The following is a 24,007-nucleotide window of genomic DNA, read 5'->3' as shown; positions in this document are numbered from 1 at the left end:
ATCCCCTGATGTTCCTGTTGGCTGTCTAGCCTTCAGGGACAGGTCATGGGGCCTTGGTTCCTGCCCTGTCATCTTCCCAGTCACCCTGATCTTCAGGGGGAGGAATAGCCTGAGAAAGGGCTTGGTCATAGCACCTCCATCCTAGGGCTATTGAGGATCTCACAGTTGTGTGTCTGGTGGGTTCTGTCCAGAGCCCGTTTGAGAGCAGTGGATGACAGGACAGGCCTATGTGACCCAGGCAGGAAGCAATATTGGGTCAGCCTTCATGTCCCCTTCTGTCAGCTTGGGGCAGCCTGGAAGGATGATTGTGGGGTAGGTGTTATGGGCACGAAATAGACCTCAGGTGGAGGCTGCAGGGGCTCTCCGGCACTGTAGACACAGCAGGCCAGGATCAGGGGAGGGAGCCATGACTCAGGGAGACTCTGGCCCATATCCCTGGCAGATGAGGGCCACAGGGGAATGGGCAGCACTGTCCAAAGTCCCCTGGGCTGGGTCCGCAGCTGTTCCTGGCTCAGACTTCTTGGTGGGCTGGTCAGAAACATGCAGTAACTTGGGGCAGTTACCAGGTGGCCAAGTCTGCACTGCTGGGCTCTGTGAGCTTGGGCCAGCTCAGGCCCTCTCTGGGCCCTGCCTTTCTGGGCTGTTCAGGTGGTTCCTCGGGCCTGGGGTGCTAATGTTTCTGGATGGGCAGCAGAACCAGTCTGCACTCAGGGCCCCAGGCCATGTTCCCGGAACACACTTTTAGCATTGACAGCAGCGTGTGGTGAGGCCCCTTAGTCTGGATTCTGGTCTAGTGCCAGGGGCACCACTACTCCACCACCTCCAGAGCCATCTCTGGGACACTGGCTGTGAGTTCAGATGTTCTGAACAGGGACAGGGAGAGCCAGAGGGACCCAGCCTGGGGCTCACTGGAGGGGCTCGTGGGCAGACAGTGCCCTTTGGAGGGAACTGAGTCTGAAAGGAAGGAAACCCTTTCCCCGGCTCATAGCACCTGCCATCCAGGGCCCTGCCAGGGCTGCGTGAACTTTAGTCATGTGGTGACAGGCCGAGTCACCGTGCCAAGTCACTGTGTGCCTCCTTGCTGCTGTGACGTCAGCTTCCCCATCCTCCCAGCCAGGCTGGATCTCTGTGAGAGGCCTGCCTGTCCTGCACCCTGTGTGGATGCCTCCCACTGTCCACCAGGGCTGCTGGGCACCCCCTGGCTGGTCTCTTGGACTAGGTAAGCTCATGGGTCCTCTGGCCGCTCCTGCTCTTTCCCTGCCTCTGCTCCTCCTCGGAGGTGGCCACCCCCAGATCCCACTCCCAATTCGGAGGCCCCCTGAGGAGTGCTGCAGGGGGCCGCAGGCATGGCTCTGAGCCACTCTGGAGAGTGGGGGGGGCCCAGCCAGTTCTGTGGCTGGGATTTTCCCAGGCAGACAAGTCTGTCTCTTCCTCCCCAGCGGGTGCAGCCCAGAACTGTCTTCTGAGGAAGAGGTGCTCTCCTGGGCCCCCACTGTCCCCAGGCCTCAGGTAAGCCCATCAGGGTCACAAGGAAGGGGTTCTGGGTTTGAGGCCAACCATAGCAGCTGACCTAGTGTCTAGCCTCAGTTTCCCCTAGTGTGTGCAGCTCTCACACTGTTTGGGTGAGAACCAGGCCTCTGGGCTTGGACATTCTTTCAGTGAGTTTTGAGGGTGGAGGGATGGGAAATGGAAGCCCAGGACCTCAGCAGGGTGTCTTCCTCCGAGCCGGGGACATCTGCCTATGGGAGGCTGGGCCCACCCTCCCTTGCTGACCTGCCCTGGGAGGAAGGGACAGGGCCCAGCACTGCCTACTCCCCTCCCAGTTCTTCCCAGCAGTCTAAGCCTGGCTGGGTGCCCCCTGCTCCTCCAGGTGCCTACTTGGGCCTTTGGGTAGACAGATTAACAGGCAGGGGAGGCTGGGTCATGGTTTGACCACCCCAGGACCCTGACCGGGGGCTCAGCTCATGACCCTGAGCCTGGGAGAGATGAGGCCATGCCCTCCAGGGCACTCAGCATGACCCGGCCCAGTGGACGGGACTGGGTAGCTTCCTTGGTGCAGGGGGCTGTCATGCTAGGACAGGGTCACTCACCAGGCCAGGCCCCTGCCCCATGACTTGTGGTGGAAATGTCCTTTTGTTTTTGTTTTTTGCTTTTGTTTTTTTGAGACGGAGTTTTCCTCTTGTTGCCCAGGCTGCAGTGCAGTGGTGCAATCTTGCCTCACTGCAACCTCCACCTCCCGGGTTCAAGCAATTCTCCTGCCTCAGCTCCTGAGTAGCTGGGATTACAGGCACCTGCCACCATGCCTGGCTAACTTTTTGTATTTTTAGTGGAGATGGGGGTTTCACCATGTTGTCCAGGCTGGTCTCCAACTCTTCACCTCAGGTGATCCACCTGCCTCTACCTCCCACAGTGCTGGGATTATAGGCGTGAGCCACTGCACCCGGCCATGTGATGGGAATGTTCTGTGTCCATAATAGATGCTGCATATTGCTGGCCCAGCTCCTGAGGCTCTTTGGACCTCCAGGAATCGGTGTCTCTATCAGGGACCCTTAATCCTGACCCGGACTCCCGGCTGGGACCCAGGGTGTTGGAGTGGCAAGAGCGCTGTCAGGCCTGGTGAAGGGTGTGAGCTGTCCAACGGGGCAAGGAGGAGGCAGGGCCTGTTCTGTAGTTGGACAGACAGAGCCCTCTAGCAGCTTTCTGGAAGACTGAAGGGCAGGCGATGTTGGAGGGAGGGAGTGCAGGCAGCGGCTGTGAGGGAGTTCAGGTCAGAAACAGGTGGCACCTGGATTCACGCTGTGGTGGTTACGGTGGGGATGAGGGGCTGCTTTGGATTGTGCTGGGGATGTGGGGTGGTGTGCTGCTGCATGACTACTGCCAGGTCTCTCTGCTCTTGGTGTCTGCATCCAGGGCTGGGAGGGGGTCAAATGTATCACACTATCAGCCCCAGGCCCACCAAGCCTGGGGAGGTGGCCACACTTCCACGATGGCATCTGGATGTTCCCTGTGTGTGGGGAGGGCACAGGGACTCCATTCATAGACCACCTCTTGGACAGTGTGTCTGCCTCTGAGGTCAGACGCTCTGCACTGGGACAGGGTGGAGTGGAGGGAAACCCAGCTTGGGGCTCATTGGAGGGGCTTGCTGGCAGACACCTCCCTTTGTGGGAAACTGACTGTGGGAGAGGGGAACTCCAACCTCTGTCACCACATCCCTCTTCCCTGTTGTCACACCTGTCACCTGCTGCCATATCCATGAGACTTCCCAAGGGTCACTGCTGCCACTCACTGCACAGCCTGGAAGGGAGTCCACAGGGGACATAGAGTGAGCAAGAGACCTGTGCCACTCAGGCCTCCTGGGGGTGTCCCCAGTGCAGCCATGATGATAATCACAGCTACCATTCACCAAGTCCTGCCCACAGTCTAACCTACTCTATTCACAAAACTCCCAGCAGCAAGGCAAGTGAGGTGCTGCCGTCATCCAGGCTGGACAGTTCAGTGATTTGCCTGAGGCCCCACAGCAGGTGAGTGGCAAGTCCAGCGTCAGAGCAGGGCAGGCTGGCAGTGCCCCCTGAGCCCCCTTTGCCATGCTTACCACATGCACATCCTGGGCTTCTGCAGGAATGCCCTGTCCCCTACCTGCCCTGCTCCATGCAAAACCCTCTTTGAGCTGTGCCTGGGAGACGTGCTGAGAGAATTCATGGAAACAAATGTGTTACTGACAGCCTCTTTGCCTCCAGAGTTCAACTGGAGACAGAGAAACCAGCCAGAGGCAGAGGGAGGTAACACGGAGTCCCCCAGAAAGGTCTGGGCTGCGCGTGCTTCAGGTAACCTCCCTTGACCTTCAGGAGAACGAGAAGGCTGCCTGATCAGAGAGTCTCTGAAGAAGATCCTGTGGCTGCAGGCTTCAGCAGAGTGTGAGGGAGACCCCAGTTATTTCCTCAGGTGTTTCCACCAAATCCTCCTGTCTTTTGTGGCCAACACCCCAGGCAAGGCTTGGGGTCCCCGTCTGCTGCTGGACGGTAAGTCCTGTCCCCGTGGCAGTGAATCTGTGGGGTGTTCTGATTGTGGGCACTATGGAAGCTAAACCCCATGCTCCAGGTGGGGTGGAGGGTCTTCAGAGGACTCCTGGACAGTGCCAGGCTCTAAGCTGAGGTGGGGGACACAGGAGAAACCAGGCCAGGCCCATCCCTACTGGAGCTTCTCCCTAAGCAGTGGAGGCTCAGCCACTGTGAGGAGGTAGGCAAGGCCCTGCAGAAAGAGGGGTGAGGAAATCTGGGGGCTCCCAGGAAGGGTCGCTGCTGGAGATGGGGTTCTTACCAGGATGGGCTCTGAAGATAAGCAGGGAGGATTTGGGAGGGCAGAGATGAGGCCCAGAGCTTCTGGCAGAGAGCATGGCCTGCGCAAAGGTCTGGGGGCCTGACAGCCTGTACGTATTCTGGGAAGCAGGAAGGAGATACAGGCCTTGTGTTTCTGAGCCCCGACTTTAGACTGTGCCCTGTTGGGGAGGGGCCAGGGAATGTCTGAGGCTGGGCCTGACCCTGCTCCTTACCCCGTGGGAGCAGCAGAGCCATGAAGAAGAAGTTAGTGGTGCTGGGCCTGCTGGCCGTGGTCCTGGTGCTGTTCATTGTCGTCCTCTGTCTCTGGCTGCCCTCAGCCTCCAAGGAACCTGACAACCATGTGTATACCAGGGCTGCCGTGGCTGCGGATGCCAAGCAGTGCTCGGAGATTGGGAGGTGAGTGGGGCAGGGCATGGGACATGGGCCCTGAAAACTGGGCAAGTGGACCAGAGCAATACCTTCACCCCTCTGAGACTCAGTTTCCCCACATGTAAGCTTTGCTTGGACTCTCTCAGTAGCCTTTGGGAAGGGGATGGTGACTCCGAGAGCAGGATGTGGGTCTCCTAGAGCCAAACAGGGCCCCTTTTCTCAGTTCTAAGAGTCTCTGTCTCTTTGGATAAACTCCACTGTTTTGTTGTTTGGTGGCTATTTTTACTTATTTCTTCCTATCTATCTATCTATCTATCTATCTATCTATCTATCTATCGATCGATCTATTTAGAGATGGAGTTTTGCTCTGTTGCCAGGCTGGAGTGCAGTGGTGCAATCTCAGTTAACTGCAACCTCCGCCTCCCAAGTTCAAGCGATTCTCATGCCTAAGCCTCCCAAGTAGCTGGGATTACAGGCGTGTGCCACCACGCTCAACAGATTTGTGTGTGTGTGTGTGTGTGTGTGTGTGTGTGTGTTTCCGAGACAGAGTATCACTCTGTTACCCAGGCTGGAGGGCAGTGGTGCAATCTTGGCTTACTGCAGCCTCCCCCTCCCAGGTTCAAGTGATTCTCCTGCCTCAGCCTCCACATTAGCTGAGACTACAGGCATGTGCCACCATGCCCAGCTAATTTTTGTATTTTTAGTAGAGACAGGGTTTCGCTATGTTGGCCAGGCTGGTCTTGAACTCCTCACCTTGTGATCCTCCCACCTCTGCCTCTCAAAGTGCTGGGATTACAGGTGTGAGCCACTGTGGCCTGGCCTAATTATGGTGTTTTTAGTAGAGATGGGGTTTCACCATGTTGGTCAGGCTGGTCTCGAACTCCTGACCTCAGGTAATCCACCCACCTGGGCCTCCCAAAGTGTTGGGATTACAGGTGTGAGCCACCATGCCCGGCTTATTCTTTTCTGTTTTTTTTTTTTTTTTTGGATAGGAGACAATTTCTTTCTTTCTTTTTTTATTTTATTTTATTATTATTATACTTTAAGTTTTAGGGTACATGTGCACAATGTGCAGGTTTGTTACATATGTACACATGTGCCATGTTGGTGTGCTGCACCCACCAACTCGTCATTTAGCATTAGGTGTATCTCCCAATGCCATCCCTCCCCCCTCCCCCCAAGGAACGCTGTTGCCCAAACAGGGACATGAAGGGCTTATTCTTTTTTTAAGGTGGAGTCTTACTCTGTCACCCAGGCTGGAGTATAGGGGAGCAATCATAGCCCACTGCAGCCTCAAACTCTTGGGTTTAAGTGATCCTCCCGCCTCAGCTTCCTAAAGTGCTGGGATTACAGGTGTGAGCCATGGTGCCTGGCTTCTACTGTTTTATTCTATTTTAGACTCTTATCTCATGTTATATATAAAGATCAGTTCCCTTCTAAAGACTTAAACAGAAAAAATATTATGTTTTTCATATTTTGAGACAGGGTCTTGTTCTGTCACCCAGGCTGGAGTGCAGTGGCATGATCATAGCTCACTGCAGCCTTGAACTCTTGGGCTTAAGTGATCCTGCCACCTCAGCCCCCTGAGTAGCTAGGACTACAGGCATGCATCACACCTGACTAATTTAAAAAGACTGTTTTGTAGATATGGTCTCACTCTATTGCCCAGGCTGGTCTTGAACTCCCGGCCTCAAGTGATCCTCCACCTTGGCCTCCCAAAGTGCTGAGATTACAGGTGTAAGCCACCATCTCTAGCAGGGAAAAAAAATGTTATTAATGAAGTATAGCAATTTCCCTTTTTGTCCCAATTATAAAAATCATGTACATTTGTTTGCTTCATAAAGAGGAAACTGTCTGGGCAAGGTGGTCTACACCTGTAATCCCAGCACTTTGGGGGATTGAGGCGGGCAGACCACCCGAGGTCAGGAGTTCGAGACCAGCCTGGCCAACATGGTGCACTCTGTCCCTACTAAAAATATAAAAAGTTAGCAGGGCTTGGTGGTGTGCGCCTATAATCCCAGCTACTCAGGAGGCTGAGGCAGGAGAATCGCTTGAACCCAGGAGGCAGAGGTTGCAGTGAGCTAAGATCATGCCACTGCACTCCAGTCTGGGCAACTGAGTGAAACTCTGTCTCAGAAAAAAAAAAAGAAAAGAAAAAGAAGAAACTGTAATCCCAGCACTTTGGGAGGTTGAGGCGATAGGATTGCTTTAGACCGTGAGTTCGAGACCAGCCTGGGCAACATAGAAAGACCCTATCTCTACAAAAAAGACAAAAATTGCCCGGTGTGGTGGTTCTTACCTGTAGTCCCAGCTACTCAGGAGACTGAAGTGGGAGGATTGCTTGAGCCCAGGAGGTCAAAGCTGCATTGAGCCAAGACTGTGCCACTGCACTTCATCCTGGGTGACAAAGTGAGACCCTGTCTCATAAAACAAAGGCTGGGCACAGTGGCTCATGCCTGTAATACCAGCACTTTGGGAAGCCAAGGTGGGTGGATTACTTGAGCACAGGAGTTCTTGACCAGCCTGGGCAACATGATGAAACCCCATCTCTACAAAATACACAAACAAACAAAATTGGCTGGGCATGGTGGCATGTGCCCATAGTCCCAGCTACTTGGGAGGCTGAGATGGGAGTGTCAATTGAGCCCAGGAGACTGAGGCTGCAGTGATCTGAGATCACACCACTGCACTCCAGCCTGAGCAACAAAGAGAGACTTTGTCTCCAAAAAAAAAAAAAAAGAGGCCAAGGCAGGCGGATCATGAGGTCAAGAGATAGAGATCATCCTGGCCAACATGGTGAAACACGGTCTCTACTAAAAATACAAAAATTAGCTGGGCATGGTGGCATGCACCTGTAGTCCCAGCTACTCAGGAGGCTGAGGCAGGAGAATGGCTTGAACCCGGGAGGCAGAGGTTGCAGTGAGCTGAGATCGTGCCACTGCACTCCAGCCTGGCAATAGAGCAAGACTCCATCTCAAAACAAAAAAGAAAGAAACTAAAAACAAAAACCCCAAAACTCGAATGGACTTCTCTTCCATCCTCCTTTGGGCAGGTGGGCAGCAGGGTGTGTATGCGGGGCCAGGGTGGAAGCCTGCAGGTTCTCATGCCTTTATGTGCCACATGGCAGGGATGCACTGCGGGACGCTGGCTCTGCAGTGGATGCAGCCATTGCAGCCCTGTTGTGTGTGGGGCTCATGAATGCCCACAGCATGAGCATCGAGGGTGGCCTCTTCCTCACCATCTACAACAGCACCACCCATGAGTGCCTCGGAAGAGGAGAGGGAGAGGGGCAGGGGTTGTGGGTTGGGCCGAGGCACAGTTCGGTGGCCCCCAGGCTCACGTGGCATAAAGGGTTTGGGTGGGTGGGCCTGCCTACCTGCTTCTCCTTCTAGGAAAAGCTGAGGTCATCAATGCCCACGTGGTGGCCCCCAGGCTGGCCTTTGCCAGCATGTTCAACAGCTCGGAGCAGTCCCAGAAGGGTAAGCCATGCTGCAGACTTGGGGCATGGGTGCAGAGCTGGCTGAGCCACCGGGAAGGGGCCTTGCCCACAGGAGCCTGCTCCCGTCAGAGTTCAGGGGCAGTTCTAGTACCCCCCATCCCTTCCTGGCCCCATAGCACCGTCCCACAATGAGTGGTCAGGACCATCATCACCACGGTAAAGGGCCGAGAGCTTCTGTTATTTCTGCTAAGGCCTCCGGGGCCACTCTGTGCAGCACATGGAAAGAATAATTATTATGCTAGCAGACCTCATGGACCAGGGCTCACTGGGGCCCATGCTCTGCTCTGCGCTTCTCACCCACGAGCCTCTCACAACCCTCCCTGCTCCTTTGGGCTACGGGATGCTGTGTGGATTCCCATTTTACAGGGTGAGGATGCTGAGTCTCAGACAGGTCATGCAAATCAGCTGAGGTCACACAGCTGGGAGGTGGTGAAGCTAAAATTGAACCCAGGCTGTCTATATCCTGCCTTTTCAACAGGCATCCCATTCACTCATTTGTTCATTTGTGGGGATGGCGCTCTAGAATGTGAGGTGGAGTCTCTCTTTTCTAATCTGGTCTTAAGTGGAGAGGAGGCCCCCAAATTCCCCAGGTACCTGAAGGGAAGCCACTGTCCATCCAGGAAGCCACTGTCTGTCCCCAAAGGAGGCACAATAGATTGTGAGATAAAAGTTGGAGGATGGGAGGGTCTCAACAACTCAACGCCTCTAGTCCTAGCACTTTAGGAGGCCAAGTCAGGAGGAGCACATGAGCCCAGGAGACCTGCCTGGACAACATAGCAAGACTCCATCTCCACAAAAAATGGGAAAAAAAAATTAGCTAGGTATGGCGGTGTGTGCTTATGGTCCCAGCTACTCAGGAGTCTAAGGTGGGAGGATCACTTGAGCCCAGGAGGTTGAGGCTGCAGTGAGCCATGATTATACCACTACACTCTAGCTTGGGCAACAAAGTGAGACCCTGTCAAAAAAAAAAGGCTGGGCCTTTTTTTCACAGGCTCACGCCTGTAATCCCAGCACTTTGGGAGGCTGAGGCAGATGGATCACCTAGGTCAGGAGTTCAAGACCTGCCTGGCCAACATAGTGAAACCCTTTCTCTATTAAAAGTACAATAAGTCGGGCATGGTGGCACAGGCCTGTAATATCCCAGCTACTCAGGAGGCTAAGGCAGGGGAATCGCTTGAACCCAGGAGGTGGAGATTGCAGTGAGCCGAGATCATGCCACTACACTCCAGCCTGGGCAACAAGAACGAAGCTCCGTCTCAAAAAAAAAAAATGTTGGAGGATGGAGGGGCAGGACACACTCACCATAGCAGGCCTTAGACTTCAGGTGGGGGTCCTGGGTGGCGCCCTTTGGAGTCTTCTGCAACATACTCAATCTTTGATTTTTTTTTTCTTTTTTTTTTTTTGAGATGGAGTCTCACTCTGTCGCCCAGGTTGGAGTGCAGTGATGCGATCTCGGCTCACTGCAAGCTCTGCCTCCTGAGTTCACGCCATTCTCCTGCCTCAGCCTCCCGAGTAGCTGGGACTACAGGTGCCTGCCACCACACCCGGCTAATTTTTTGTATTTTTTAGTAGAGACGGGTTTTCACTATGTTGCCCAGGCTGGTCCCTCGATCTCCTGACCTCGTGATCCCCCTGCCTCGGCCTCCCAAGGTGCTGGAATTACAGGCGTGAGCCACTGTGCCCCGCCAATCTTTCATTTGTTTTTAATACTCATTGAGAAACTCAGCATCTGTAGACATGAAGTTGCTCAGGGTAAGAGAATGCGGGAATCATAGGCTTGGCACCTTGTGGATGCTTAGAATCATTTATTTAACTAGAATGTATTGAGCATTGTCTTAAAGAATCAGCTGTTGTTCCTGAAGCTGGGGTGAAAAACAAAGATGGCAGAGGAAATCTGTGACACTCCAGGTGGGAAAAGAAACTAGGCAGGTGCGGGTGTGTTACGGGCTGCAGAAAAACAGACCTGGAGGGCCTCAAAATCTGGGACTCTATGGAGGGTGACCCAGTCAGGGAAGGAGACATCTGAGCAAAGACCCAGAGGCAGAGATGGGGTCAGGGGAGTTATCTCCTGGTCTGCTATCCAGGTGTGATGGCAGGGACAGAGCCCTGTGGGGAGCTAGGGAGGCTGCAGCAAGTGACCCAAGGGAAATGGCCCAGGTTGTGTGGGATCTCTTAGGTTATGGTGAAGCCTCTGCTTCCTGTCTGAGGGAAGTGGGGGCTCGTGGAGTGTGTGAGTGGAAGGGGATGGATCTGGCCTACGGATTGCTGTGTAAGGGGCAGGGAGCATGTGGGGACCTGTCCAGAGGTCACTGCAGTAATTCGTGGAGAGGGTGCTGGGAAGTGGCTGATGCTGGACAGACACACTTGGAAGTGGAGCCTGTGGATTTGAGGATGGGTTGGGTGTGATGCTTGTGTAGGGAGTCCCCGGGGACCCCTGATCTTTTGTCTGTACCTGGAAGGATGGGGTGACCCTAATGGAGACAGGCAGAGTTCTCAGGACGCAGGTTGAGCAGACACTCAGAGCTCGGTTTTGGGCACGGTGAAGTTTGAGATGTTTTCTTCGAGCAGGCAGGTAGATACTCAGGTCTGGTGATCAGAGGAGCAGTCCAGGCCAGCAGGTCAATTTGAGAGTTAGTGCATAAATGGAGGCTGAAGCTCAGATGTCAAGCAGACCACGAGGAGAGAGAGCAAAGACAGAGGGGAGAGTAGGAGCTAGGATGGCAGGCGGGGGAGACTCGGGTGGAGCCAGGTGCTGGGATGCAGGGGCGGCTCTCAGGGAGAGTGATGAGCCCAGTAAAGCTGAGAGGGGCACTGGGTCTGGCAGTGTGGGGGTCACCAGAGAACTTGGCAAGTGTGGCGGCATGAGAGTCTGATTGGCCTGAGGTCAGGAGAAGATTTTTTTCTGATATTGATACATGATATTTTCTATATTTATGGGTACATGTGAGTGCTTGTTACATGCATAGAGTGTATAATGATCAAGGCAGGGTATTTGGAGTCTCCGTCACCTTGAATATTTTTCATTTCTGGGTGTTAGCACCATAGTCCTCTCTTCGTTACTTTGAAATATACAAAATACTGTTGCTAAGCATCATCACCCTGGTCTGCTATCAAAGATTAGAACTTCTCCTGTCTTGGCTGGGCACGGTGGCTCACGCCTGTCATCCCAGCACCTTGGAAGGCTGAGGTGGGTGGATGACCTGAGGTCAGGAGTTTGAAACCAGCCTGGCCAACATGGCAAAACCCCATCTGTACTAAAAATCCAAAAATTAGCCTGGTGTGCTGGCCTGTGCCTGTAAACCCAGCGACTCGGGAGGCTGAGGCAGGAGAATCGCTTGAACCTGGGAGGCAGAGGTTGTAGTGAGCTGAGATCATGCCACTGCACTGCAGTCTGGGAGACAGAGCAAGACTCCATCTCAAAAACAAACAAACAAAAAACAAAACAAAACAGAAAAGAACTTCTGTCTAACTACAAGGTGGAAGGAATCATGTGCTGGGTGTCAGACCTTCTGGGATGTATGTGCAGCTTCTAGGAATTGAAACCACCAGCTCTTGGAAACTTGTGCCAGGCTTCAGGGTGGGAGAGGCAGTTCTAGAGCAGCAGCCGCCAAGCCAAGCCAAATGGCCCCAACATCTCTCGCAAGAGCAGGAGAGTACCTGGGGGCAGAGGCCATAGTTGTACCTTTCTGGGCAAAGGGTCAGTGTCTGTAGTGTCCATATGGGCAGTGGGGCTCGGGGGGAAGCAGGCCCAGGGGTCTGTTTCCAATGACCTCCTCAAAAGTCAGAACTGGAAGGCAAAACCCCTTATAGACTGGGTGCACCTGTAATCCCAGCATGTTGGGAGGCTGAGGTGGGAGGATTGCTTGAGGCCAGAGTTTGAGACCAGTCTTGGCAACGTAGCAAGACCCCTGTCTCTACAACAAATAAAAATAAAAAATTAGGCTGGGAGTGGTGGCTCACGCCTGTAATCCCAAAACTCTGAGAGGCTGAGGAGGATGGATCACCTGATATTAGGAGTTCAAGACCAGCCTGACCAATCTGGTAAAACCCCGTCTCTACTAAAAATGCAAAAATTAGCAAGGATGGTTGTACATGCCTGTAATCCCAGCTACTTGGGATGCTGAGGCAGGAGAATTACTTGAACTCGGGAGGTGGAGGTTGGAGTGAGCCAAGATTGTGCCATCGCACTCCAGCCTGGGCAACAAGAGTGAAACTCCATCTCAAAAAAAAAAAAAAAAAGCCATGTGTAGTGGGGTATGTCTGTAGTCTTAGGTACTTCAGAGGCTGAGGTGGGAGGATCGCTTGAGCCTGGGAAGCCAAGGCTGCAGTGAGCCATGATTGCACTACTGCACTCCAGCTGGGACAACAGAGTGAGACCCTGTCTCAAAACAGACAAACAAACAAAAACCCTTATAGTTGGATGGAGAAACTGAGGCTGCGAGAGGGGACAGGATGGAGGTTAAGGCTCAGTCTTGCCTCTCTGGGGCAGTAGAAAAGAGGAAGGGAGCCCTTTCTTAGGGCTGGCTGTGTCTTGAAGGTGGCCTGTGCTTGACCTGGGTCAGGGTGGGATCTGCTCTTGTTTTGGCACATTCTGGTGGAGCCCATGAGTCTTACAGGATAAGCCCTTGTGGTCAGCGAGATGGGAGGGGGTCTGGCCTGGCACAGGATTTTAGACATGCAGGAACCTGCACAGACAGACACCTCATCCTGGGACAGCAAAACCCAGCCGCATGCTACTGCTTCCCCTCCTGTGCCCTCCTCAGACATCCCTGGTCCATGTACACTCCTACCTGCTGAGCCCCTCTTAAAAAAAATTAAACATCCCCTCCTAAAAAAAAAAAATTAAAATTAAAAAATAAATAAAAAAATAAAAAATCCCCTTCTGCTGGGCGTGGTGTTCACGCCTGTAATCTCAGCTACTCAGGAGGCTGAGGTGGGAGGATTGCTTGAATCCAGGAGTTCGAGATCAGGCTGGGCAAGATGGCAAGACCCCAACTCAAAAAAGAAAAAAAAAATCTTTCCTCCTAAGCCTCATTGCCCCATCTGTAAAACGAGTCAGGGACTGTGCCTGGGATGCTGCCTGCGAGAGATCCCGATGTCCCCCACTCAGGGTCACTAACTGTGGCTCTCTCTCCCCAGGAGGGCTGTCGGTGGCGGTGCCTGGGGAGATCCGAGGCTATGAGCTGGCACACCAGCGGCATGGGCGGCTGCCCTGGGCTCGCCTCTTCCAGCCCAGCATCCAGCTGACCCGCCAGGGCTTCCCCATGGGCAAGGGCTTGGCAGTAGCCCTGGAAAACAAGCGGACGGTCATCGAGCAGCAGCCTGTCTTGTGGTATGTCTGTGGGTGTGGCCCCCTGACACAGGCAGGGCAGGCACAGCCCAAGGACCTTGCAGGCTGTAGCAGCAGTGGAGCGGCCCTCTGCCTTCAGGACCCTGCGCTGATAATGGGATGAGGAGATACAGACCCTTCCCACCACGTGTGGGGACACATTCTGAGCGTGGGGTCCCAGTGGCCACTGTGGCTGGCCATGTGTCCTGAGTGGCAAGGGACACTAGGAGGATGAGCGCTGAGTGACAGGGCCACCCACCTGTGACAGGCGCTGCCCCTGCTTTGTGCTGGTCTCCTGTGTGGGCAGGTGTGTGGGGTGGTCTGGCTAAGTCCACCCCACCTGCTGCCTCACATGAGCCCCCTCTGCCCCAGTGAGGTGTTCTGCCGGGATAGAAAGGTGCTTCGGGAGGGGGAGAGACTGACCCTGCCACGGCTGGCTGACACCTACGAGACGCTGGCCATTCAGGGTGCCCAGGCCTTCTACAACGGCAGCCTCACGGCCCAGATTGTGAAGGACATCCAGGCGGCCGGTGAGTGGGTAACCTCAAGGGCCTGGGTGAGGAACTCTGCAGTGGAAACCCTGAGCTGTAGCCCAGAGCCATGGGGTCCTCCTGTCTTGCCTGAGCCTGCAGGAAGTTCCTGGTGGAGGAGGGTCAGTGACTGGCCATGTGGGTCCACAGCTCCTGCTTATATCAAAACCAAGAGAGGCCACACAGTCCAGGAGAGCAAGTCCCTGTTGGGGTAAATGCAGGTGTAGGCAAGAGCCAGGGCTGGGGAAGCACTAGAATACAGCCTGAAGATCCAGGAGGACTTCTTGGAGGAGGTGGTGGCTGGGCTGCAGATAACTTCGTTAGGCAGAGAGAGGAAGGGATTCCTAGCAGAGGAACAGCTGGGCTAAGGCCCAGTAGAGGGGGCTTTGATTCACCAAGAGGGTTACAAGGGATGAGGGTCGCCTTGAGAGAGGCATGGGGAAGGGGATTTGTGGGGCAGGGGCCTGGAGCTTGGCTGTGGCTTTCTTCAGGTAATTTTTGTCACTGTTTTATGGAGGAGGGTGATTAGCTTGTCGACCTTTACCACTGAGGCTGGAAATTGGCATGCCAATACCCTGTCTGTTTGGAGCTGACTCCAGGAGAATTAAGAGCCTCCCTCCCTCCCTCTATCCATTCATCGTGAGGAGAAGAGGCCAAGCAGCAGGGACACCGGCAGGAATTCTCCAGTTAGAAAAGGCCCTCTGAGCCAGGTGCGTGGCTCACGTCTGTAATCCCAGCACTTTGGGAGGCCCAGGCGGGTGGATCACCTGAGGTCAGGAGTTCAAGACCAGCCTGGCCAACATGGTGAAACCCTTTCTCTACTAAAAATGCAAAATTAGTCAGGCATGGTGGGTTGTGCCTGTAATCCCAGCTACTTGGGAGGCTGTGGCAGGAGAATCGCTAGAACCTGGGGGGCTGAGGTTGCAGTGAGCCGAGATTGCACCACTGAACTCCACAGAGTGAGACTCCATCTCAAAAAAAAAAAAAAAAGAAAGAAAAGGCCCTCTGAGGCCAAGCTTGGTGTCTCATGCCTGTAATCCCAACACTTTGGGAGGCTGAGGTAGAAGTTGAGGCCAGGAGGTCCAAGACAAGGCTGGGCAACATAGTGAGTCTACAAAAAAAATATTGAGAATCTACATAAATATAGTGGGGGTGGGGGTGGGGAACAAGAAAACAAAAAATTCAAAGCATAGTGAAAAGAAATATAGCAAAACCCGGCCGGGCATGGTGGCTCACACCTGTAATCCCAGAACTTTGGGAGGCCGAGGCGTGTGGATACAGGGTCAGGAGATCGAGACCATCCTGGCTAACACAGTGAAACCTGTCTCTACTAAAAATACAAAAAAATTAGCCAGGTGTGGTGGTGGGTGCCTGCATTCCCAGCTACTTGGGAGGCTGAGGCAGGAGAATGGCGTGAACCTGGGAAGCGGAGCTTGCAGTGAGCCGATATCACGCCACTGCACTCCAGCCTGGGAGATAGAGTGAGACTCCATCTCAAAAAAAAAAAAAAGAAATATAGCAAAACACAACAAAAAAAATTAAAATTTGCTGGGTGTAGTTGTGCCTTTAGTCTCAGCTACTGGGGAGGGTCTGCTGGAGGATCACTTGAGCCCAGGAGTTCAAGGCTGTGATTAAGCCACTGCACTCCAGCCTGGGTGACAGAGCAAGATCCTATCTCTAAAAAAAAAAAAAAAAAACAGAAAACACTCTCTGGCCACAGATGAGAGAAGGCAGACAGGAAGCCACTAAGCCAAGCAGGCAGAGGGCAGGTGGCCCCAGACCGGCTGTCAGGTGGTGAGCAGTGTCAGGGAGACAGGAGTGCCAGAGCTGGTGAGGTTCCCAAGGAGGTGAGGTTGCCTGTGGCCCCCTCCCAGGGCACAGTCTCACCCCTCCAGTAGTGCACTCTGTCCTCCCTGGTAGGTACAGGCTTTTCCCCACCACCATGGTGAAGCCATGCCTGCCCCCAACCCCACTGGGGCAGCTCCATCCTCCACGCAGTGGTGCAGCCCCATCCCAGTGCCCATTCGAGCTGCTGTCCCATTGCAGGGGGCATTGTGACAGCTGAGGGCCTGAATAACTACTGTGCTGAGCTGATCGAGCACCCGCTGAACATCAGTCTGGGAGACGCAGTGCTGTACATGCCCAGTGCGCAGCTCAGTGGGCCCGTGCTGGCCCTCATCCTCAACATCCTCAAAGCTGAGTGGTTGCACCACAGCTGTGTGGTAGGACCCATGACACTGCCTCTCTCTCCCCACGCCCCACCCCTGCTGCATCTCTGCTCGCCCCCCATGCCACATCTTTCCATCACTGAGCTCCCGAGGTGTGTCCCTGCATCACAGCTCACCATGTCCTGAAGGAGGCAGTGCAGAGCGACAGGGCTGAAGCGGGCAATGCTCAAGGGTTGGAGGAGGAACAGGAGTCATCAGGAGGGAGAGAGGTGCAGGAGCTCAGGGCTGCAGGGCCTGGTCCAGAGGGTACCCTGGTCCAGTGGGTGACCCTGCCACTTGGTCACTGAATGGCCAGAGCTGATGCGTGACGTGAGGCCCAGGCTCAGGAGCCCTCACCTTACTTCACTCTCACCACAGCCTTCTGAAGCAGCTGCTGCTATTGGTTATTAAACGCTCCTTGAGGTGGGCAAAGTGGCTCAGGCAGTTGTTAACCCTCTGAGCCCCTCAGAGTCTCTGGGGCTCAGCAACATGCACCTGGCTCTGATCAACCAGGGTACAGCTTCTCCCGGGAGAGCGTGGAGACCCCCGAGCAGAAGGGCCTGACGTACCACCGCATCATAGAGGCTTTCCGGTTTGCCTACGCCAAGAGGACCCTGCTTGGGAACCCCAAGTTTGTGGATGTGACTGAAGTAAGGGGCAGGGGCTGGCCCACTGTGGGTGTGGGGCCTGCTGTAGAGGCATCGGGTGGGCTCCCCAGGGTGGCTACAGCCTCACATATGCTTTCTGAATCCATTCCTGCCACAAACTTTGATTGCGGGCCTACTGTGTGCTCAGATGGACTGGTGGGTGACCCCCAGTCTTGGCTTCTGCCCCACAGAACTGACAGTGTGGGGAATTAGTGGCCACCCTCCTACCTCAGGTCCTTTGCACATGCTGTGGTTCTCGAGTGCTCAGTGCTGAGATGAGGAACACATGGGGGCATTGCAGCCCTCGGGCATGGTGAGATGGATGGGTGAAAGGGAGACGGCCAGGTGAACAGAGACCTCGGCCACCCACTCCCTGTCACTCCAAACTAATGCTTCCCAGATGCCACCCTCAGCCCTGCACCACCTGACCCACTCACTCAGTAGCTGCCCCAGCTCCACGCTGGGTCCCTATAAGACCCTGTCATATCCCTTCCCGCTGAGGATCCTCACATTCCTCCTTACCTACTTGGGTCCTTGGCATTCCTGGGTGGATCTGCAGACCCCCCCACACTGACCAGTGACCTCCCAGGAGGGGCGTCAGCTGCCCGGGTGGTGTCTTCTCTTTCCCCGTGAGCATTCTGCACCTCTGACTCCCGCTGCAGCCAGTGACCTGGTGTCTTGTCTCTCTGAGGGGACAGAGCCACTGCAGCGTGTCCCTCTGCCCTCCCTTTTGGCTAAGGCCAGCTCTTTCATCTACTTGCTGGCTCGGGGTGCTGTTCCCACAATGCTCCCTTCTGCCTCTGACGATTTACTTCTTTATCACGGATTATTCCCGAAAGAAAGGCAGCTGTTGTTGCTCTAGAAATTTCTATCTGCTGCCTCCTTCTGTCCTTTGCTCCTCTTAGAGCAAACATGGCTGGGCTATGTCCTCTCTCCCTTCAGGGTATCCCCTCCCCTGCTCTATCCCCATGCCACCAGATCTCCATGTCCAGCCTCAGTTTCCCCATCAGGCCCCACTCAGCAGCATCTCACACAGCTCACCACACTCTCCTCGAGTTTTCATTTTGCAAATTTTTCGCACCTACAAAAATGTAAAAAAATCCCAAAACTGCCCAAGCATCAATGTTCCCTTTTCCTGGAGTCTGCAGTGTGGACGTTTCTGCCAGATTTCCTAACTCTCTCCGTCTCCACCCACATCTATTGGGATTCGTGTTTTTCTGAAGGATTCCACAGTAGGTTACTGATGTCACACCTCAGGGTGTGTCTCAAAAGTGAGACTTGAAGATAGCACAGCAGGATGTTGGGGTGACACAACCTGCTGTCCCTTCTCTTTGCCTACAGTAGGCTCCCTTGGCTGTTTTGTTTTTGTTGTGTTTTTGTTTAGACACAGAGTCTCTGTCATCCAGGTTGGAGTGCAGTGGTGTGATCTTGGCTCACTGCAGCCTCAACCTCCAGGGCTCAAGCAATCCTCCCACTTCAGCCCCCTGAGCAGCTGGGACCAGAGGCACGTGCCACCAAACCTGGATAATTTTTGTATTTTTTTTAGAGACAGGGTCTTGCCCAGACTGGTCTCAAACTCCTGGGGTCAAACTATCTTCCCACCTCAGCCTCCCAAATTGCTGGGATTACAGGTGTGTTTATTTTTTATTTATTTTTTTTTTTACAGAGTCTTGCTCTGTCACGGAGGCTGGAGTGCAGTGGCGCTATCTCAGCTCGCTACAAGCTCCGCCTCCTGGGTTCACGCCATTCTCCTGCCTCAGCCTCCCGAGTAGCTGGGACTACAGGCGCCTGCCACTGCGCCCAGCTAATTTTTTGTATTTTTAGTAGAGACGGGGTTTCACCATGATTGCGATCTCCTGACCTCGTGATCCGCCTGCCTCGGCCTCCCAAAGTGCTGGGATTACAGGCATGAGCCACCGTGCCTGGCCTGTTTTGTTGATTTTTAAAGCCCAGGGCAGTAGTCTTGGAAAATGTCCCACATCGTGGATTTGCCTTTCTGTTTCCTTGAGGGCAGTTTCAGACAGAACACCTTTCCCTGGGATTGGTCAACTAATCTGTGGGGTGTTGCTGAAACTTTATTTTATTTTATTTTATTTTATTTTATATTTTATTTTTGAGACGGAGTCTCGCTCTGTCCCCCAGGCTGTCCCCCAGGCTGGAGTGCAGTGGCGGGATCTCGGCTCACTGCAAGCTCCGCCTCCCAGGTTCACGCCATTCTCCTGCCTCAGTCCCCCAAGTAGCTGGGACTACAGGTGCCCACCACTGCGCCCAGCTAACTTTTTGTATTTTTAGTAGAGACGGGGTTTCACTGTGTTAGCCAGGATGGTCTCGATCTCCTGACGTCATGATCCGCCCTCCCATAGTGCTGGGATTTCAGGCCTCGGCCTCCCAAAGTGCTGGGATTACAGGCATGAGCCACCGCGCCTGATGTTGAAACTCTCTTGAGGCATTTTCTTCGGCCTTTGGGTCCATCCTCTCTGTCTCCTCCTTGACCTCCTCATCTCCTCCTCGCCACTGCCTTGGGGACCTTGGCCAGGCTCATGGCATCCAGCAGCCACTCAATGTCAATACTTCCATGTTCATCTCTCAGCCTGCCCTTGCCTGTGAACCCATGCTTATTTATTTATTTTTTTTATACTTGCACCCATGCTCTTCAGGTCTGATGAAGTGTCCAATATCAAGCTTCTGACCATACCCAAACCTGCCCCTTCTGCAGGGTTTATCTCGCTAGTCGGCACCATCCTTGATTCTTCTCTTTCTCCCACCCAGGCCATCATCTCTTGCCTGGTTGATACCCACAGCCTCCCCTTTGGGATTTATCCTTATCCCTGTCATAGCTGCCAGAGGGACCCTGTGAAAACACTCCCCAGCCTGCTCATTCCTCTGCCCTAAGCCTGCATGGCACAGAGCAAAAGCCAGTTTTTATGGGACCTAGGAGGTCCTGTGGGTTGGGCCCCAGCCTGCATCTTCATCCTCTTCTCCCCACCCCACTCCATTCACTCTCTGCCTATCGCTCACCAGCCTATACCACCTGCCTCAGGGCCTTTGCACTGACCATTTAGGCTGCATTCCAGGCTCTTTTCACACGTTGCCTCCTCTGAGAAGCCCTCCCTGACCACTCTGCCCATACCTCATGCCTCTTGATTCCCCTTACCTGGCTTGTGGTTTCAGCACTTTCCCTGTGTGTGTTTGTTTTTCTTGGCATGAGGGCAGGACGTAAGTGTCTGTTCCCTGTTGATTCCCCAGTGCCAGGCATGCAGTGCAAACTCTAGAAATATTTTTTGCGTGAAGGAATGAGTGATTGAATGCGGCAAGGGTCTGGAGGCTCAGGACCAGGCAGACATTCAGTTACTGAAACGCAACAAAGACAGGGAGTCAGACTGGTCGTGCAAGGTCCTGGGCCTGCCCTTGGGTCCTGGGGAGCCACGGAAGGTTGTGGGTGCTAGAAGGTTTTGGTCAGAGTCACACTCAGGGGCCTTCTGAGACCTGTGCCCCCTCCCTACCCCCCCTCCCCACCTCATCAGGCCAGCTCTGGGGCCTCGACAGGTGGTCCGCAACATGACCTCTGAGTTCTTCGCTGCCCAGCTCCGGGCCCAGATCTCTGACAACAGCACTCACCCGATCTCCTACTACAAGCCCGAGTTCTACACGCCGGATGACAGGGGCACTGCTCACCTGTCTGTCATCACAGAGGACGGCAGTGCTGTGTCCGCCACCAGCACCATCAACCTCTAGTAGGGGCTGCTGGGCCGCCTGGGTGGGAAAGTGCCAGAGGCGGGTGGCCCAGGTACCGCCCACTTATCCAGTAAGGTGGCTCCGTCACCTCTTTTCCTGGTGGGAAACTGAGGCCCAATCTTGGTAGCTTATCCTGGGCCTCTCAGTGAGTATGTTTCAGCCTCAGTGGGTGGATAGGGACCAGGCTGGGCCAGGCAAGGTCGGGCGCTGTCTGACCCGGCTGGGTGGTAGCTTTGGCTCCAAGGTCTGCTCCCTGGTCAGCGGGATCCTGTTCAATAATGAATGGACGACGTCAGCTCTCCCAGCATCACCAATGAGTTTGGGGTACCCCCCTCACCTGCCAATTTCATCCAGCCAGGTATGGGGTGGAAGTCCGGGGGTGGGGGGACTGGGGTGGAGAGGGGCGGGTGTCCTGGGCAGGCAGCTGACGGGCATCCCTGTCTTCTCCCATCAGCCGCAGGGAAGCAGCCGCTCTCATCCATGTTCCCAACGATCACGGTGGGCCAGGACGGCCAGGTCCGGATGGTGGTGGGAGCTGCTGGGGGCACGCAGATCACCACAGCCACTGCACTGGTATGCGTCACCCCTTTTCTCCCTGGCCCTTCCCACTCCGCACAGCCCCCAAGCCATGCTGATCACACTCCCAATGCCCCAGACCATCATCTACAACCTCTGGTTCAGCTATGACGTGAAGCGGGCCGTGGAGGAGCCCCAGCTGTACAACCAGCTTCTGCCCAACATCACGACAGTGGAGAGAAACATTGACCAGGTGGGCCAGGGGTTGGAGAAACTGAGTCACGGTGTGGGGCCCCAGAGCATCCTGGGCTGGAGGCCTGGATCATCACAGAGTGGACAATGGTTGGTGTCCTCTCTCTAGTGTCTGGGCCATCTGGAGCCCCTGTGCCATGAGGGCCAAATCCCCTGCTCCAATGAGACCCAGAATGCCCCAACCTGCTCTTCCTGATGACCTGGCCTGAAATGGCACCACCTGGGCTGAGGCCTGTGACCACACAGGCGTGGTTCAGGTGGCATCTGGAGCCCTGCTCAGGCTTCCCCTCTCCTCCCACCCCCAGGCAGTGACTGCAGCCCTGGAGACCCGGCACCATCACACCCAGATCGCGTCCACCTTCATCGCTGTGGTGCAAGCCATCGTCCGCACGGCTGGTGGCTGGGCAGCTGCCTCGGACTCCAGGAAAGGCGGGGAACCTGCTGGCTACTGGTTGCTCCAGGCAGACAAGGCTGACAAGCAACCCAGGGACAAGATACTCACGAGGATAAGGAAGAGGACTTTGGGGGACGGGCTTCCCCTGTGAGCAGCAGAGCAGCGTAATAAATGAGGCCACTGTGCCAGGCTCCAGGTGGCCTCCCTGGCCTGTCTCCCCACTCTCTGGGCCTCAGTGTATTGTGTGTGAAATGGAGCCATCTGGCTGGGGAGGAACAGAGAGGTGGGATTCGGAGATCTTCACAATGCGGGCACTGGAACTAGCCTCAGCATCTTCAGCATGGGGAGAGCGGGGCACATGGCTGGGGGCCAGGGGAAGGTTCACACCAAGCCCTGCCCCTTCCCACCCTGATCCCTCGGACTTTGGGGCCAGGCCCTCCCTTACTGGGGCTGGGCAGTGACACTACCTAGGAGCAGCCACCAGGGGGTGTCACGACCCTGGCGCTTTCTTAGGCAGAGGGTGGCCAGCTGATGCTGGGAACCCGGGCGCCTTCTCAGACCCGTAGGCCTCCAGCTCACCCTGCCGATGACACTGGCGGTGAAGCTGAGGTCCGAGGAATGGGGACTGGGCAACAGGCTGGAGGAAAACATCTCGGTCAGAGCCACGCCCCTGGGGGGTTCCCAAGAGCAAGCCCAGAGTGAAACCCAAGCTTGTGATCCTCTCCAGAGGGAGGCCTGGTTCTCAGGGAACAGCAAACGGGAAGATGTCCCCAGATCCCAGGGATCAGGGCTTGGTCCAGCCGGGGACGCAGCCCAGAGGGAGTGGGTCCAGAAGGAAACAGCTAGACACAGCAGCCTTCACCATTGGCAGCCCCTCCAGGCCTCCCTCGGGGCCTGCTCCCTCCTCTGTGCACAGTTCCAACACCTGGAGCAGGGTTCTGGGAAGGGCTGGTGGAGGTGGGCTGGTGGGAGGCGGTGATCACAGCCCAGCACCTGGATATCACCAGGGGCACTGGGGCCAGGGGCCAGGTGAGGCCAGGTCAGGGCTATCCTTCAGGAGCCCCGAAAACCTGGTGATTCCAAAGGGCCCATAGACAAACAGGGTTTTATGCCTGTGGAGTCAAGTCCCACTGGGTCTGAGCTCTGGAGGGCTGTGTCTCTGGGGCTCTGCAAGGGTGAGGTGGAGGTAGGCTCAACTGGTGTACAAGTCACTCTTCAATCCTTATTTTATTTATTTAATTTTTTTTTAAAAAAATTAAACCAATAGAGATGGGGTCTCACTATGTTGACCAGGCTGGTCTTAACTCCTGACTTCAAGCAGTCCCCACATCTCAGTCTCCCAAAGTGCTAGGATTACAGGGGTGAGCCACTGCACCCGGCCTCAATCCTTATTTTGGCCTGAGAGGAAAGGCTGTGACCCCATTTGCAGGGGAGAAGACTGAAGCTGGAGGGGCAGGCCTTGCTCTGGGTTGCACAGCAGCAAGAGAAGTGGGAGCTGGCCATGAGACTTCCTGGACCCGACATGCTGGTGGGGTACAGCCTGGTTCTCCAGGTCCCATGGGGCTCAGCCCAGGACTACCTCGGGAGGTGAGGGACTTAAATCCTCTCCTTCATTCTCATCACCCCTTCCCCCATCATTTCCTGAGGAAGGACATTCAGGGACCTGAAGGGGTGGCCTGCCCCTCCACACCTGTGGGTGTTTCTCATCAGGTGGGACAAGAGACTGAGAAAAGAAAGAGACACAGAGACAAAGTATAGAGAAAGAAAAGTGGGCCCAGGGGACCTGCACTCAGCATATGGAGGACCCACGCTGGCACCAGTCTCTGAGTTCCCTAGTATTTATTGATCATTATCTCTACCATCTCAGAGAGGGGGATGTGGCAGGACAATAGGGTAATAGTGGGGAGAGGGTCAGCAGGAAAACACATGAACAAATGTCTGTGTCATAAACAAGGTTAAGAAAAAGGTGCTGTGCTTTGATGTGCATATACATAAACATCTCAATGTATTAAAGAGCAATATTGCCACCAGCATGTCCCACCTCCAGCCCTAAGGCAGTTTTCTCCTATCTCAGTAGATGGAATATACAATCGGGTTTTACACCGAGACATTCCTTTGCCCAGGGACAATCAGGAGAGAGATGCCTTCCTCTTATCTCAACTGCAAAGAGGCCTTCCTCTTTTACTAATCCT

The 24,007-nt window shown here is 54.7% G+C and overlaps 2 protein-coding genes and 1 pseudogene across 2 annotated transcripts in view; all 3 read left to right on the top strand.

Annotated features, from left to right (window-relative positions):
* Positions 1-3,918, top strand: part of LOC129528444 (immunoglobulin superfamily member 3-like) — a 38,619-nt gene extending 34,701 nt beyond the window's left edge. The window contains exons 7-9 of the mRNA XM_055368841.1: positions 1,440-1,509; positions 3,450-3,521; positions 3,846-3,918. Coding sequence (XP_055224816.1) covers positions 1,440-1,509; positions 3,450-3,521; positions 3,846-3,918 — 215 coding nt within the window. The remainder of the gene's footprint in view (positions 1-1,439; positions 1,510-3,449; positions 3,522-3,845) is intronic.
* A 743-nt stretch (positions 3,919-4,661) lies between these two features.
* Positions 4,662-16,876, top strand: LOC129528175 (putative glutathione hydrolase 3 proenzyme). Its single transcript, XM_055367984.2, has 6 exons — positions 4,662-4,733; positions 8,099-8,185; positions 13,345-13,537; positions 13,907-14,064; positions 16,111-16,286; positions 16,785-16,876. The coding sequence occupies exons 1-6, from the start codon at positions 4,676-4,678 to the stop codon at positions 16,833-16,835; spliced, it is 723 nt and encodes a 240-aa protein (XP_055223959.1). The 5' UTR covers positions 4,662-4,675; the 3' UTR covers positions 16,836-16,876.
* On the top strand, positions 16,853-22,060 carry LOC129528177 (glutathione hydrolase light chain 2-like; annotated as a pseudogene).
* Positions 22,061-24,007: the final 1,947 nt, after the last annotated feature.

Source organism: Gorilla gorilla, chromosome 17, assembly GCF_029281585.2.
Source record: "Gorilla gorilla gorilla isolate KB3781 chromosome 17, NHGRI_mGorGor1-v2.1_pri, whole genome shotgun sequence".
NCBI lineage: Eukaryota > Metazoa > Chordata > Mammalia > Primates > Hominidae > Gorilla > Gorilla gorilla.
Note: the sequence above shows the minus strand (reverse complement) of the source record. Positions and strands in the feature narration are given on the sequence as shown.

Excerpts from the sequence above, each read along its gene's own strand:
- LOC129528175 (XM_055367984.2), top strand. The coding sequence starts at position 4,676 with ATGTGTATACCAGGGCTGCCGTGGCTGCGGATGCCAAGCAGTGCTCGG. Across the intron at positions 13,538-13,906 it reads GAGCAGCAGCCTGTCTTGTG|TGAGGTGTTCTGCCGGGATA; the intron begins GTATGTCTGTGG and ends CCTCTGCCCCAG. Across the intron at positions 14,065-16,110 it reads GAAGGACATCCAGGCGGCCG|GGGGCATTGTGACAGCTGAG; the intron begins GTGAGTGGGTAA and ends GTCCCATTGCAG.